Source organism: Aplidium turbinatum, chromosome 10 (genome assembly GCF_918807975.1).
Source record: "Aplidium turbinatum chromosome 10, kaAplTurb1.1, whole genome shotgun sequence".
Classification (NCBI taxonomy): Eukaryota; Metazoa; Chordata; class Ascidiacea; order Aplousobranchia; family Polyclinidae; genus Aplidium; species Aplidium turbinatum.
Genome location: NC_137481.1, coordinates 24,250,725 through 24,262,930, shown reverse-complemented (window position 1 = coordinate 24,262,930; position 12,206 = coordinate 24,250,725). Strand labels below are relative to the sequence as shown.

At 37.2% G+C, this 12,206-nt stretch overlaps 1 protein-coding gene across 1 annotated transcript; it reads right to left on the bottom strand.

Annotated features, from left to right (window-relative positions):
- Positions 1–2,987: 2,987 nt before the first annotated feature.
- Positions 2,988–12,000, bottom strand: LOC145778261 (dnaJ homolog subfamily C member 25-like). The gene is made up of 4 exons (XM_082589718.1): positions 11,395–12,000; positions 10,554–10,727; positions 4,411–4,597; positions 2,988–3,945 (listed from the first exon to the last, which is right to left on the bottom strand). The coding sequence occupies exons 1-4, from the start codon at positions 11,925–11,927 to the stop codon at positions 3,826–3,828; spliced, it is 1,014 nt and encodes a 337-aa protein (XP_082445844.1). The 5' UTR covers positions 11,928–12,000; the 3' UTR covers positions 2,988–3,825.
- Positions 12,001–12,206: the final 206 nt, after the last annotated feature.

The following is a 12,206-nucleotide window of genomic DNA, read 5'->3' as shown; positions in this document are numbered from 1 at the left end:
ATTTACTTCTTGTTACTTACTGACTTATGTGCACAAAAACAACTCAATATATATCAAGAAAGAAACGCAAAACAATCAACTAAGAAACGTGGTACAGAACGCTCAATTGATTACACGCGCAGTGCGGTGGTAATCAATTCCAACGTCTGTACCAGAAAACGCTGAACTGTGATTATGTAGTGACGCTGGTCACGAGTTACATATATTCAACGTAAATAAAATGACGACTATAACAAAAAGAAAATGTTCCAAAAAAATAAAATAAAAAACATAAATTGAGGCTATAGCTTTATTAGCCTACATAGCTTTAGCTGATATATTTAAGATTTGTATGGACAGTTGCTATGAAGATCGGCCATGGTGCGTTATCAAGATGGTCGTGAGGGGAACACGTCTTGATGCGCTTAGCTCATAGCAAAGAAGAGCAAGGCAGGCAAAGAAAACCTCACAAAGAAATCTTACCACGGGAAAAGCCATTTCAAGCGCAACGCACCATACCTTGCACGAATCACAAAATAGATAGGCTATAACTTGACGACATGAAAACAATGACAAAAACAAAAAACTAGCAAAAACAACATCATCATCTTGCGGAAATCCAATTATACCCAGGAAAGTTATGTCTTGAAGATGTTTGCTTCAGATAAGCTTTGCTTTCTCTTTGCTACTTGTCGGTTTGTTGTCATTAGTCGAATCCAGGGCTCACCACGTGGAGGTTGACAACTTGAGCCCCAAAGTCTTGAGTCTTGAAGATATCAAGCGTGCTTTGTTACAAAGTTGCGTTAATAAAGCGATAATTTTAGACCCCAGTCAGCTAAACTCATCACCTCCACACCGATCCAACATTAGCAAACGTTGAATTAATGCAAAAATGACAGGCATAGCTAGCTGAGATGTAGTAGTGGCATGTCACAGTAATATGAGAAATTTGGGTTGTCGTATGTTTTACACGTTAAACCAAAATAAAAGTAAAAAAAATCCAATTCGGCATATTACAAAGAAAAAATTGCAGACAAACAGATAATAGCATGACGATCCAGTCCAAGACATTAATATTAAAAAAAAAACAAAAAAAAAACAACTAGTTGGAGCACATGGCCACCGCTTCACCGAAAGATGGCGATTGGTCGAAGAGGATGGAAAAACTTCTGAAGACTCTGTAGAACTTGTGTAGACAATAAACACAAGAATAAGAAAGCCAGTAGGAGTACCTACAACCTTACTATTTTGCTAATTAATAAATCTACACACATTGGCCTATCATTGCTGGGCAAAGAAATATTAGTATGTTTGGTTATGTAATACTTAGATAGGATTATTTCAAGGAAGATTTAGCTTGTTCATTTTTGATTTAAAGCCTTTTACAGTTTTACATTCATTTCTTATGGTAGTTGGAAGCTTGTTCCAAACTGCTGGCCCCATGTACCGTATTGATTGTTTGCAGGTGTCAATTCTGCAATATATAGGAATATATGGAGGGTTAGCCTACTTTGTTGTTAGGCTACTTGATTGTTTACACATAATTATATCATTGAATGTTGTGTGAACTCTTTGTTTTCTATTACTCAGGTAACTCATGAACCAATCATAGGCCACGCCTCTTATTCCGAAATGATATAATTTAGCTAGCAATATTTTATGGTCGATGGTGTCAAATGCTTTAGATAGAATCAATTCAGGATTTATACAAAAAATATTTAGCCCAATAGGCTATGCCAAAAATGCAGAAAGGGTTCTAGAAAAACGTTAGAAAAGGACCGGAGTGTTAACAAAGTAAAATTTATAACAAATGAACAATGCAATGCAAAACTTGATGTCCAAATAAACGAAACGGAAAAGGGGTGTGAGGAGCTTGCCTCCCCCCCCCCCCCAAGAAATTTTTGACAAATGTAATAGCGTTTTAGGCATTTTGAGGAACAATATCTTTTTTATCAAGATGCACACTTTGTATGTAACCAAATTCATCAATATAAAATTGGATTTGGATAGAAGTTTTATTTAAAATTTAAGTTAGCCTACCATTTTAATTTCTTATTCACAACCACAGATAAGAAGGATTTCAATAATTTATTTATTGAAAGTTTGTAGGCTACAGCCTATTGTGTTGTAGCCTTTCAGCAGGCTAGAACTTTGAAAATTTTACCTGAGGTGTCGCCACTTTCACATATAACATTTTCACTTCATAACCTATCTCGATTCACATTGAAATTTATCAATTTAATTATCAAGTTATTAATTAACTCAGTTATTTGAGTGAGCAGTGTTTACTTCAAAATATTGCATCATTTTGTTAGTTTTTTTGGACACAAAAAAGTTTCACTCCTTTAATCCCCAACTATGCTTGTCCAACATCGCGGAGATGAACATGTAGTTGAGCGAAGTTTTTTACAAAAATGGAAAAAAAATGTAAAATTACAAGCCGAAAAACGCTGCACAAACTAAATATGAGTGGGCTCCTAGTTAGAGGTAGGCCCCCTGTCGGAAGTTTGGAAAGCAGTAAATACGACCTTGCGTCATTAGATTAGTTATTGACTATCAAGCTTTTAAAGTACGGTGTTGTAACATTGGACTAAATTGAGTAAGCCCTAATCTAATCAGCCTTTTCCGCCCACCTAGGCAGTGGGGTAGGAAGGTGGATAGCACGGCCTGCATGATGCTGTTTTCCAACCTTGGTGGCTACGATGGCACACCAGGTAGCGGTATCACATTGATAAATTTTTCATAAAATTTTGCTATATTTATCTGTTTAGTTTGGCAGCCAACGACGATTTTATGTTGTCACTGAATCCATCAACTTGCATAGATCGCTTTGCTCCTCAGTCTAAAAAATGGTTTGGACATTCACTTAGTACGCTCTACATTTACATTCGCTCTACCTCGTGCATAGACTTTTCCTATTCAGCATGTTCCGTGCGAATGTCTATTTGGCCTATTGGACAGATGCAACTAAATACTATCAGTAGGCTACATTTTCATCACCCCTGATATGTATTAAGTAGAAATGATACCAAGAAAGGGATAGCATTACATCGATTTATTGCAACACAACATAAATATTTTGTGATATTCTGTGGTTCTGTCTGTAGTGTTTGAAGAAGACCAAAAGTTCTTTAGTTATAGATTTGGTAATGTTATTACGAAAAAAGCCTTGATAAATTTTCATCGTAGCCCTTGTGCTTGCAACATGATTACCACAGTTGTTAAGCATAATATTCTAACAAAAACTTGACATTCCGAGGTGGAGAATAGCAAAGAAATGGCGTCGTAAGATATTTGAACATTCCTTAAAAATTGCCTAGTCAGCTGCAATCGCATATCATAACGACACAATATTGGAAAACAAGCTTAGATATGACCAAAACAACGTTGAAGTTGGTGTTTCAAAATAGTGTTTCCAAACTTATCTAATTGTATCAATACATTCCGTTAGTGAGCAACAAAAAAAAAACAATGGAAAAGCAATACAGTTTTCAATGCATCGTGATGTTTTAGCTGCATAGACCAACTTGCGATCGTTTGGGTGCTACGTTGGCACAATCAACTAAAATAAAAATAACTTCTCGCTCTCTCAGCAAAGTCTTTTTCACATCTCAAAAATTAGTTACTAATGGATGTCAGGATTGATTTGAAAACATATTATTGCCCGTAATCGTAATTGCACTAACTACCACAAAAGAAAAATATGACACAAGCTTATATTTCAGCATTTAACCATCAGTGGACATTTATCAATCCTAAAACTTTTATCTTTTGCTGCCTGATTTCCATGAGTCTGACACGAAGCAGTGCAAATGATGCGTCATCATCATCACATGGAAGTCGAGATCAATCCTCGAAAGTCATTCGGCCGGGGCCACCCTTGCTCATCCATCGTCTGTATCGTTTCATCTTGGGATCATCCGCCATCTTGATTTTTGCTTCCTCTTTCTTTTCCTCCATAAAAACCTGAACCAGAGTTTGCAAATGAACCGTCAAAGTAACCCAATCACAGGCAAAAAAGACCTATAACAGTAACACATATTACTTAGTTCACAATCAGCGTTGATGCCTTTTTTGAACCTGTAGACTACTTGTACTTTGTAGCTCAGAATATAAAAATAAGGCGTTCAGCCGTTCATGCTTAACCAATTAACCATGTTCATTTGTTCAACCTGACGAGATCCTGGAGAAAGGGTGTCTTTCAACTGAACGTTAACTACAGAGCCGCGTTACTCCACATCATCGTGCAAGTCTTGCATTTATGTACCCTCTAGTCTTGGTCTAGGGCACAAACCGCTTGCTTCAGGACACGTTGCTATGCGTCCAGACAATACTTTCAATCATATTCACCGAACAAAACATACAAAACCAAAAATAGACAGACATACACCAAACTCCTCATGAAAAACGGTTCAAACGATTCTGCCTCACCTCAGCGTTGCTCTTCACCCATAGCTCCTTTCTCATGAAGGTTTGCTTGTCATTTTCCTTCTGCATCCCCCACAGCGCCTGCTTGATACCAAGGTTCTTACATATCAGGTATATTTTGGCTTCTTCTGTGTACTCCTCTTTCATTATTGTGTAATGGAAGAACCAATGCAAGTAGAAACCAATGAATCTGAAGAAATCATTAAAAATGAAACATTTGTATTATACGAACATTGTTGCAAGTTATGTTCGCCCCGTTAGCTCAGTGGTTAGGCGCCCGGCTCAAGATCACGCTGAGCTAGTTCGACTCTCAAGGTGTGCGGCGTGCGTTTGAACAACACATTTCAGAACTGCTGCTCTCTATTCAGCGGCACCTAGTGAATGGAATAACTCCCCGACAACAACAATTCAATATTCAGAAACTTCACTCTGTCAATCTCGGTAACCGGCCCTGTGTCAAGAGCCTCTATATTCTACAAATATACGAAACTACCAGGAATAACCTATCAAGGCTTTGTCAGTCCGAGGATAATGATTCAAAACCAACCAATCAAGTTTGTTTTACCAAAGCAGAGCAAGAACGAATAGGTCTTCAACTCATCACTTGGCACGTCAGCACTACAAAGCATCACGATGGTAAACCAGTTCAGTCATAGTTGGCTATAGACATCATCGCAAAACAGCTGGCAAACACCGTGAACAAACTAAAGCTATCACACAAACAGGGCCTCTCAAGAGCAATCAGGATTGGTCGGGAAACAACACGAAAAATGGGATCCAACAAAATACTTTTCAGCAAAAATCAAAGCTAAAAATTTTTAGTAAAGTCCGATTGAAAAATTACGCTTAGGTACATGAAGAAAATGCTGAAACAACGAAGCGAAAAGTAGGCTAATTCATCGAGCAAACTAAACAACTGAAGCCAACTTTTCGGCGGACCGACACAAAAGTTGCTGCAGATGGCGGACGGGGGATTCAGAACCACTGGCCTACACTATAGAGTAGGGTGTAACACTTTTTGACTTTTTTTCTTAAATTTGTTTTGGTTAGTAATTTTCTAATGCCAAATGGTCTAACTAAAAAAGTGGCAAAAAAGTTTTTGAAAAATTTTGTCATTTTAGCAAGCCCCACGGCCCGTTTCCATGACAATCGGGGCCAATTTCACAAATTTGGTTTAACTCTGGCTACGAATGTCCCAAAGAGCTAAAATTGGTATCAAAACACTCGGAATAGCCAAGTTTATATATCACTTCAAGAGGAACTATAGGTCTAATCCTTTTAGTTTTTGAGATAATAGCCAAAATGTCAAATTTTCTCCATTTTTTAGTTACCCAGCAACATAATACAGCAGTTATACCAAAAAATCGATCTTTAGCTCTGGTGCATGCAAGATAAGCGACAAGCGCAATATTAGTCTGCGATCAACCAGTGATATTTTGAATGATGTCGCTGAAAATCTGTCAAGTGTTGGTAGTAAACGAAGCCACATGACACTCTATCGAAAAAAGAAGAAGTTGCGTCGTGAAGCTACTGAAAAAGGAGCGGACAAGCTGAAAAATGCACCTTTTCAAATTGCAATTGACGGCAAAAAGGTGCTCGGTAAAGAAAGATTTGCTGTTCTAGCAGTGTTCAAAGAAGGGGGGTATTTTCTTGGCCTGAAAACCTTTGGGAAAACGAATCCTGCAACGCTTCTGCCTGTACCGATTTCATACTTAGGTGCGTAATATATTTTTATAACAGCCTAGTTTCATATTCATATCATTAAGACATGAAGCCCGAATTTCAACTTCTGTACAAGTCAAACGCTTTTTGCTCAGGAAACTAGTGGCCATGCTAGATGGCTAACATCTGCAAATGGCTATTTAGGAATCAAGCTGTTTGGCATTCAAGACTTAAATGCTGAGCAACAAATCTAATTGAACAACATTGTCCAGTTCATAGTGGATGTCTATGCCCCATCATTTTTTGAAATATATTTCAATCCAAGCGCCATTCAAGGACCAAAAGTGGTGTTGAACATCAGGGATTTTATGAAAGCATCAACAGCATCATCACCTGCAAAGAACTGTTTCATTGACCATGCTGCTACTTGGCTAAATCCAAAAACAGCTGCACTTGGAGTTTTAGAAGCAGACATGGATATAACTAGAGCTCGACCGATATCACTTTGTCAGGCCGATACCAATATTTATGAAATTTTTAGGCCGATATCGATATATATCAGCTACGAAAAGTTTGTTACCAACAAAGTTATTAAGCAACAAACCAGTCCAAGAAGTTTATGCATTAGTTGCTGTAATGGAAAAATCATTCTTAACACTAATCACAAAAAAACACCAAACAAAAAAGAAACAACCCAGGCCTCGAAATTCGTTTTTGCTGACGGCGGACAAACGTGTCCGGTCTGAATTCTTCGCCATTTAAGAGCTATGGCTACGGTTTGTAAGGCTTTCATCAGACCAACGAGGTGCGCTTTGAGAGTCAAAGCGCCGTGTAGCTGCAATACGCCGCATAACTGATTAACTTCCATGGAACGAAGTCGTGTGGCTTCTTGCGTCACAATGCTCTGGGCACGGATCGGAAAACTTCTACAATGACGCTACTATTTTCTTCTGTGCAAAGTTTCACTAGGCTTTTTTTTGGGGGGGTTATTTTTGCAACTTCTACAATGACGCTGCTATTTTCTTCTGTGCAAAGTTTCACTAGGATTTTTTCTTTGGGTTTATTTTTGCATGTCATGTGAGCGAAAGTTAATTTTCCCTGGGCCTTTTCTTTCTTACTGTAATACCAAAACGTGACAAATTTTGCTGCATCTTGCTGTGATAGCCTACTCGTATGATCTAATTTTGTAACGAATCTTGCCTTATCAATATCAATCGGAGATCAAAGCCAGACATTGTTGAAGCAACATAAAACTCGAAAGTTTTCCTGCTTGAATGGAAGCTAAGGGATACAGTATTAACATTTTCTAGATGCACGCACTAGAATGGGCGGGAAATCATATTCTCGCAACAATTGTTTGTGCTATGCAAGCACATTTGAGCAACTTGTGTTTCTTCTAGAGCAGTGGTTTCCAACCTTTTTGTTGTCACGGACCCCTTTAGACAAATTATTAATTCTGCGGACCCCTACCTAAATTTTGCCTGAAACTCAATTAACATACTAGCCTATTGACTATTGCAAAGAAATTTATTTTCACACGAGTCAGTTCAATCACAGTACTATTGACTATTGTAATAACTATGCTACTCAACTACTGTACGGTGTCATATTGCATTGCCGCTGTGACTCCTGCGCCAAATATCAGGTTAAACAGTTGCTCAAATAAGAAAATGAATGAATTGTTCAAGAAATGTCAGCAGTATTTGAATATTAAGGTGACCCAAAGTGACATGCCGAAACTTTTTCAACGTAAGCAAATTTAATGAGATGGTTTTTGTTGCCTTTTCTGAACTAAACGACTGAACTGCGGTTGAGTTTTTGACAATGCAACACGCATGTCATCTTCAACGTCCACTGTCCAGGCGATTTCGCTGTTGTTTTTATTGTAACAAGAGCTGAGAATCCTGCCTCGCAAAGGTTAAGTGGTTATGAATGGTAACAAAACAATAATCGCTTGCTTTGCCAAGAATGGGTACGTTAATTTGCAGTTGTGAGCACCAAAATTCTTCCACAGTTTTTGAATGAAACTCAGTGCGTAATAACTCTTTTGATCTCAAATCAATTAGGTCATCTTTACTGAGATCGTCATCGCTAATGTTGTTCAAGTCAAAAAGAAAAGGATTTCGAATCCATGTTTCAACTTCGTTCGGCAGGTGTTCTAAATTAAAATAATGTTGAAATGAGATTTGCAGGGTTTCAAGTGTGCTCAAAATTTTTTCTCATAGAGATCAAAAAAGTACATTTTCTTTGAGTTTCATCCATCAAGATCTTCTAACATTGGAAAGTTAGCGTAATTACCTGCTTCCAATCTGCGTTTCCAAACCGACAACTTGGCTAAAAACGCTTTCAGTTTTTCAGCTGCATCAATTATTGTCACACCTGGTCCTTGAATGCCACGATTAACATTGTTAATATGACCGAAAATATCGGCTAAGTAGGCCATGCCGTATAGAAAACTTTTACTCTCGAACAATTTTGAGAGGGGACTTCCTTTTGCTTTCAAAAGAGTTGATACCTCATTTTTTTAGCTGCTGCAGTCGTTTTAAAACTTCTCTAGATAACCAATGTACCACAGAATGATACAATAGTAGCCTACTCCGTCATCTGACCCTACTTCTTGACAGAGCGCTTTAAAAGTACGGTGGTTTACAGCTCTGCTTTTGATGAAATTAACAAATTTCACGCAATTCGTCAGAATTTCTTTGAGACTTGCTAGTAAAGTTTTTGCTGCTAAGGCGTACCTGTGCAAGAAGCAATGGGTATTGGGTAACAACCACGCGAAGAGCTTCGTTTTTTACTAAAGCAGCAAATCCGGATTTGTTCCCGAGCACAGCTGGTGCTCCATCCGTGCATATAGAAAAAAGTTGTTTTTTTTTTCAAAATTTATCAAGGTAATCATGGACCCCCAAATGCTTTCTCACGGACCCCCAAGGGGTCCGCGAATCCCACGTTGGGAACCACTGTTCTAGAGGCATGCATGGCTGGTTTTGAGTTTGCTTTTGCTTGCCGACATTTATCGACAAAAAATAGCTGATACAGTATATCGGCTACACCTGATATCGGCCGATATGTATCGGATGACCTCTAGATATAACTCGTTTGGCTGCTTGCAACCCTGACACCAAGACTTTACTGTGGTCAAACCGACCACTTGCTGCATTCCTGAATGCTTCGTCTGCAACTTCACCTTGTCTAACCAGAGGAATTAAAGCCGATTCGTTGGCTTTCCGCAACAACAATACTTGTTGTGAAAGATTAATCGGGCGTATGAAAGACATCTTGGTTAAGAAAATGCTGCATGATGATCAAGACATAAATCACAAATTGCAAAGATATATCAATCATGCTTATTACCTTGATTGACATTCTTTTGGTTATGCTATTTTTTGAAGTGTTGGTGCAAAAATGTTTTTGTTAAGTAAAATAAATGTTAATTGAAAATATGTTGCTATTTGTCTGGTCATACAAGGCAGAAATTGCAATTAAATAGTGATAAACCATGGAAATATCACATTTTGGCTATTATCTCAAAAAATAAAAGGTTTAGACCCATAGTTCCTCTTGAAGTAATATATAAACTTGGCTATTCCGAGTGTTTTGACACTAATTTTAGCTCTTCACGACATTTGTAGCCAGAGTTAGACCGAATTCGTGAAATCAGGCCCGATTGCCATGGCCGTGGGGCTTGCTAAAACGACAAAAATTTTCAAAAAAATTTTTGCCATTTTTTTAGTTAGACCATTTGGCATTAGAAAATTGTTAACCAAACATAACTTTTTTTTTTGTTGCACCCTACTATAGAGGCAGCAAAAATACCTCAACAAAGCATGTACCGTATGGAATTCATTCTTTTCCGGATATTTTGCAATGCAAAGTTATGGGTTATAGTATCCTATAATAAAGATTTGCAATATCTGAATTGTGCAGAACATTCATAGACTGTTCAATCGGTTTGGAGTCATGATGGAACGCAAAGTTTTCCACAAGTTCTCCATTAATTGTTGGAAACAATTAGGTAATTTATACTACAATTGGGTAAGTTAAAATATTTCACATTTATGTACAGTACTGTACATTAGGGGAAAGTGAAAGAACACTTGTATCCTTTATTTGTATTATTATAATATTGGTATATATAATTATATATATATAACAGTTTTATAGAAAAAATGGGCTCCTAAAAATGAAAACACAACAAACTACTCGTTTTTCCTTTACAATATTATGCTAGGGAGGAAAGTTAATCGGATCAAACTTAACTCCCCCAGTCCCCCTCTCGGGGCTCCTGCACACGAATACCGACTGGTGTGTTTTACCCTGTACAATGACCATGTTTGTCGAGCAATATAAACAGGTAAAGATGTGGCTAAGCCACCTCCCTCAACAACCTATGCAGTAGCAGTCAAAAATGGCTTTATCTATCATGTCAATCCACTGTTTATAAACTTTACACTACAAAGAATTAAAAAAAAAAGAAATCATACTTTGTAAAATAATATGGGAATAAAATAATTTGCATCCATAAAACGTCAGTGTACTCTGGTTTTTGGTATCCTCCTCTAATGTCCATCTTCTCCATTATTATTCTTTTAATTAAATCTTCCTCTTCTTGCTTGATTTCCTCCTTGCTCTTGTAGCGATTCTTTTTACGTTGCTCACTGAAGCAAGAAGATATTTCAGACAAACAAAAATGTACATCAAGGAAAGTGAATCCAAAGAAATTGCAAAACTGCTTGAAGTGCTTATTCAAAAATATACAATAATGTCTAAACCAAACTACATCACTGAGGAGTTACCGACGTACGTTCTCATTTTGAAAGACATGTCCTACTTTTTACATTCCAAACAAGTAAAATAAAATACACTGATCTCGAAAATTACATTGTTTATTTCGCTAAGAGTTTTTGAGTGATTTAAGTTCTGATGCCCCTGCACATGTTTTTGGATCTGCTATTGCGTACTAGCAATTTGTAATTCAATGTCAAAAGTATTTTATACAATTAGAAGCAACTTGAAAATAAAGTTAGTTCCAGCATACACTGAAATATTTGCGTAAGCCTCACTGAAAATGTGAGCATAGATTTGCGTAATTTTCTTCTGAATTTCTTATTGCAACTCTTTTAAAATAATAATCGTGCCTTCGATGCTCTGGTTAGCGGTCCGCAAAATCCACTGCACTTTCATAAAATCACTTTTTTTCATTTCCCAAAAATTTAGAAAATTTGTCAACCCCAGAGCTGAGTTGGACGGTTAAAAATCGAGGAATTAAAGTCATATTTTTTACTAGACACCACAACCCTGTAATTAACTATATATAGCTGTTACCTCTTATCTTTCCACAAACCCTGTGCTTTAGCCTCTTCTTTAGCAGCCGTTCGATACTTTGAGTTTTGTGCCATATAGGAGATAGCAGTGTTATAAGACGTCATCCAGCTAATGTATTGAAAGACAGAAATGACAGATATTGTTCCAACAATCACAATTCTGACGTCAACATTTATTTTATGTCTGTAATATCTATAATAATTGTAAAGATACTCTTCGGGATGTTGTAGATAGTAGTCGTATTCTTCACGAGAGTCTCGTAATGTTTCATATGCCGTTGCAATAGAATGAAACTTTTCAACTCCTTTTTCGATCTCTTCCTTTGATGCTCCATGTGATTGGAGATAGTCTGGATGATATTCCCGAGCTAACTTTCTGTATGTCTTTGAAATCTCTGCTTTGCTAGAAGAGCTTGTTAATCCAAGCACATTGTAGCAGTTCTCCACGCCACAATACATGTCTGGGACCAGCTTCTGACCCAGAGTGCCATGGAAAACCCATAGAAATATGTACAAATGTTTGTAGGCATGCATGTGATTCAAAGACTAAGAAACTTAAAGTGCAGAAAAAACACCTACCGCTATATATAACAACACCTATAATAAATGCAGGATAAGTAAAAACAAGAAGTTTCAACAAAATGTGTAAAGTTTAATCTCAAGATTAGACATAAAATTAGCTTGATGAGCTGATACATTATAATAATATAGCAATGTAGAAATGAAATAAACGATTACATGCATGGAACTTCAATTCACAAAAAGGTGTTGGTATAAACAATCTAAAATAAAGTGGCAAAAGATTGATACAAT

Bases quoted from the DNA above. Each gene is read 5' to 3' on its own strand.
- LOC145778261 (XM_082589718.1), bottom strand. From the start codon at position 11,927: ATGCATGCCTACAAACATTTGTACATATTTCTATGGGTTTTCCATGGC. The intron at 10,728-11,394 runs GTAACAGCTATA...TTCTTGCTTCAG, and splicing joins GGTTTGTGGAAAGATAAGAG to TGAGCAACGTAAAAAGAATC. The intron at 4,598-10,553 runs GTATGATTTCTT...TGATTTCTTCAG, and splicing joins TTCCCATATTATTTTACAAA to ATTCATTGGTTTCTACTTGC.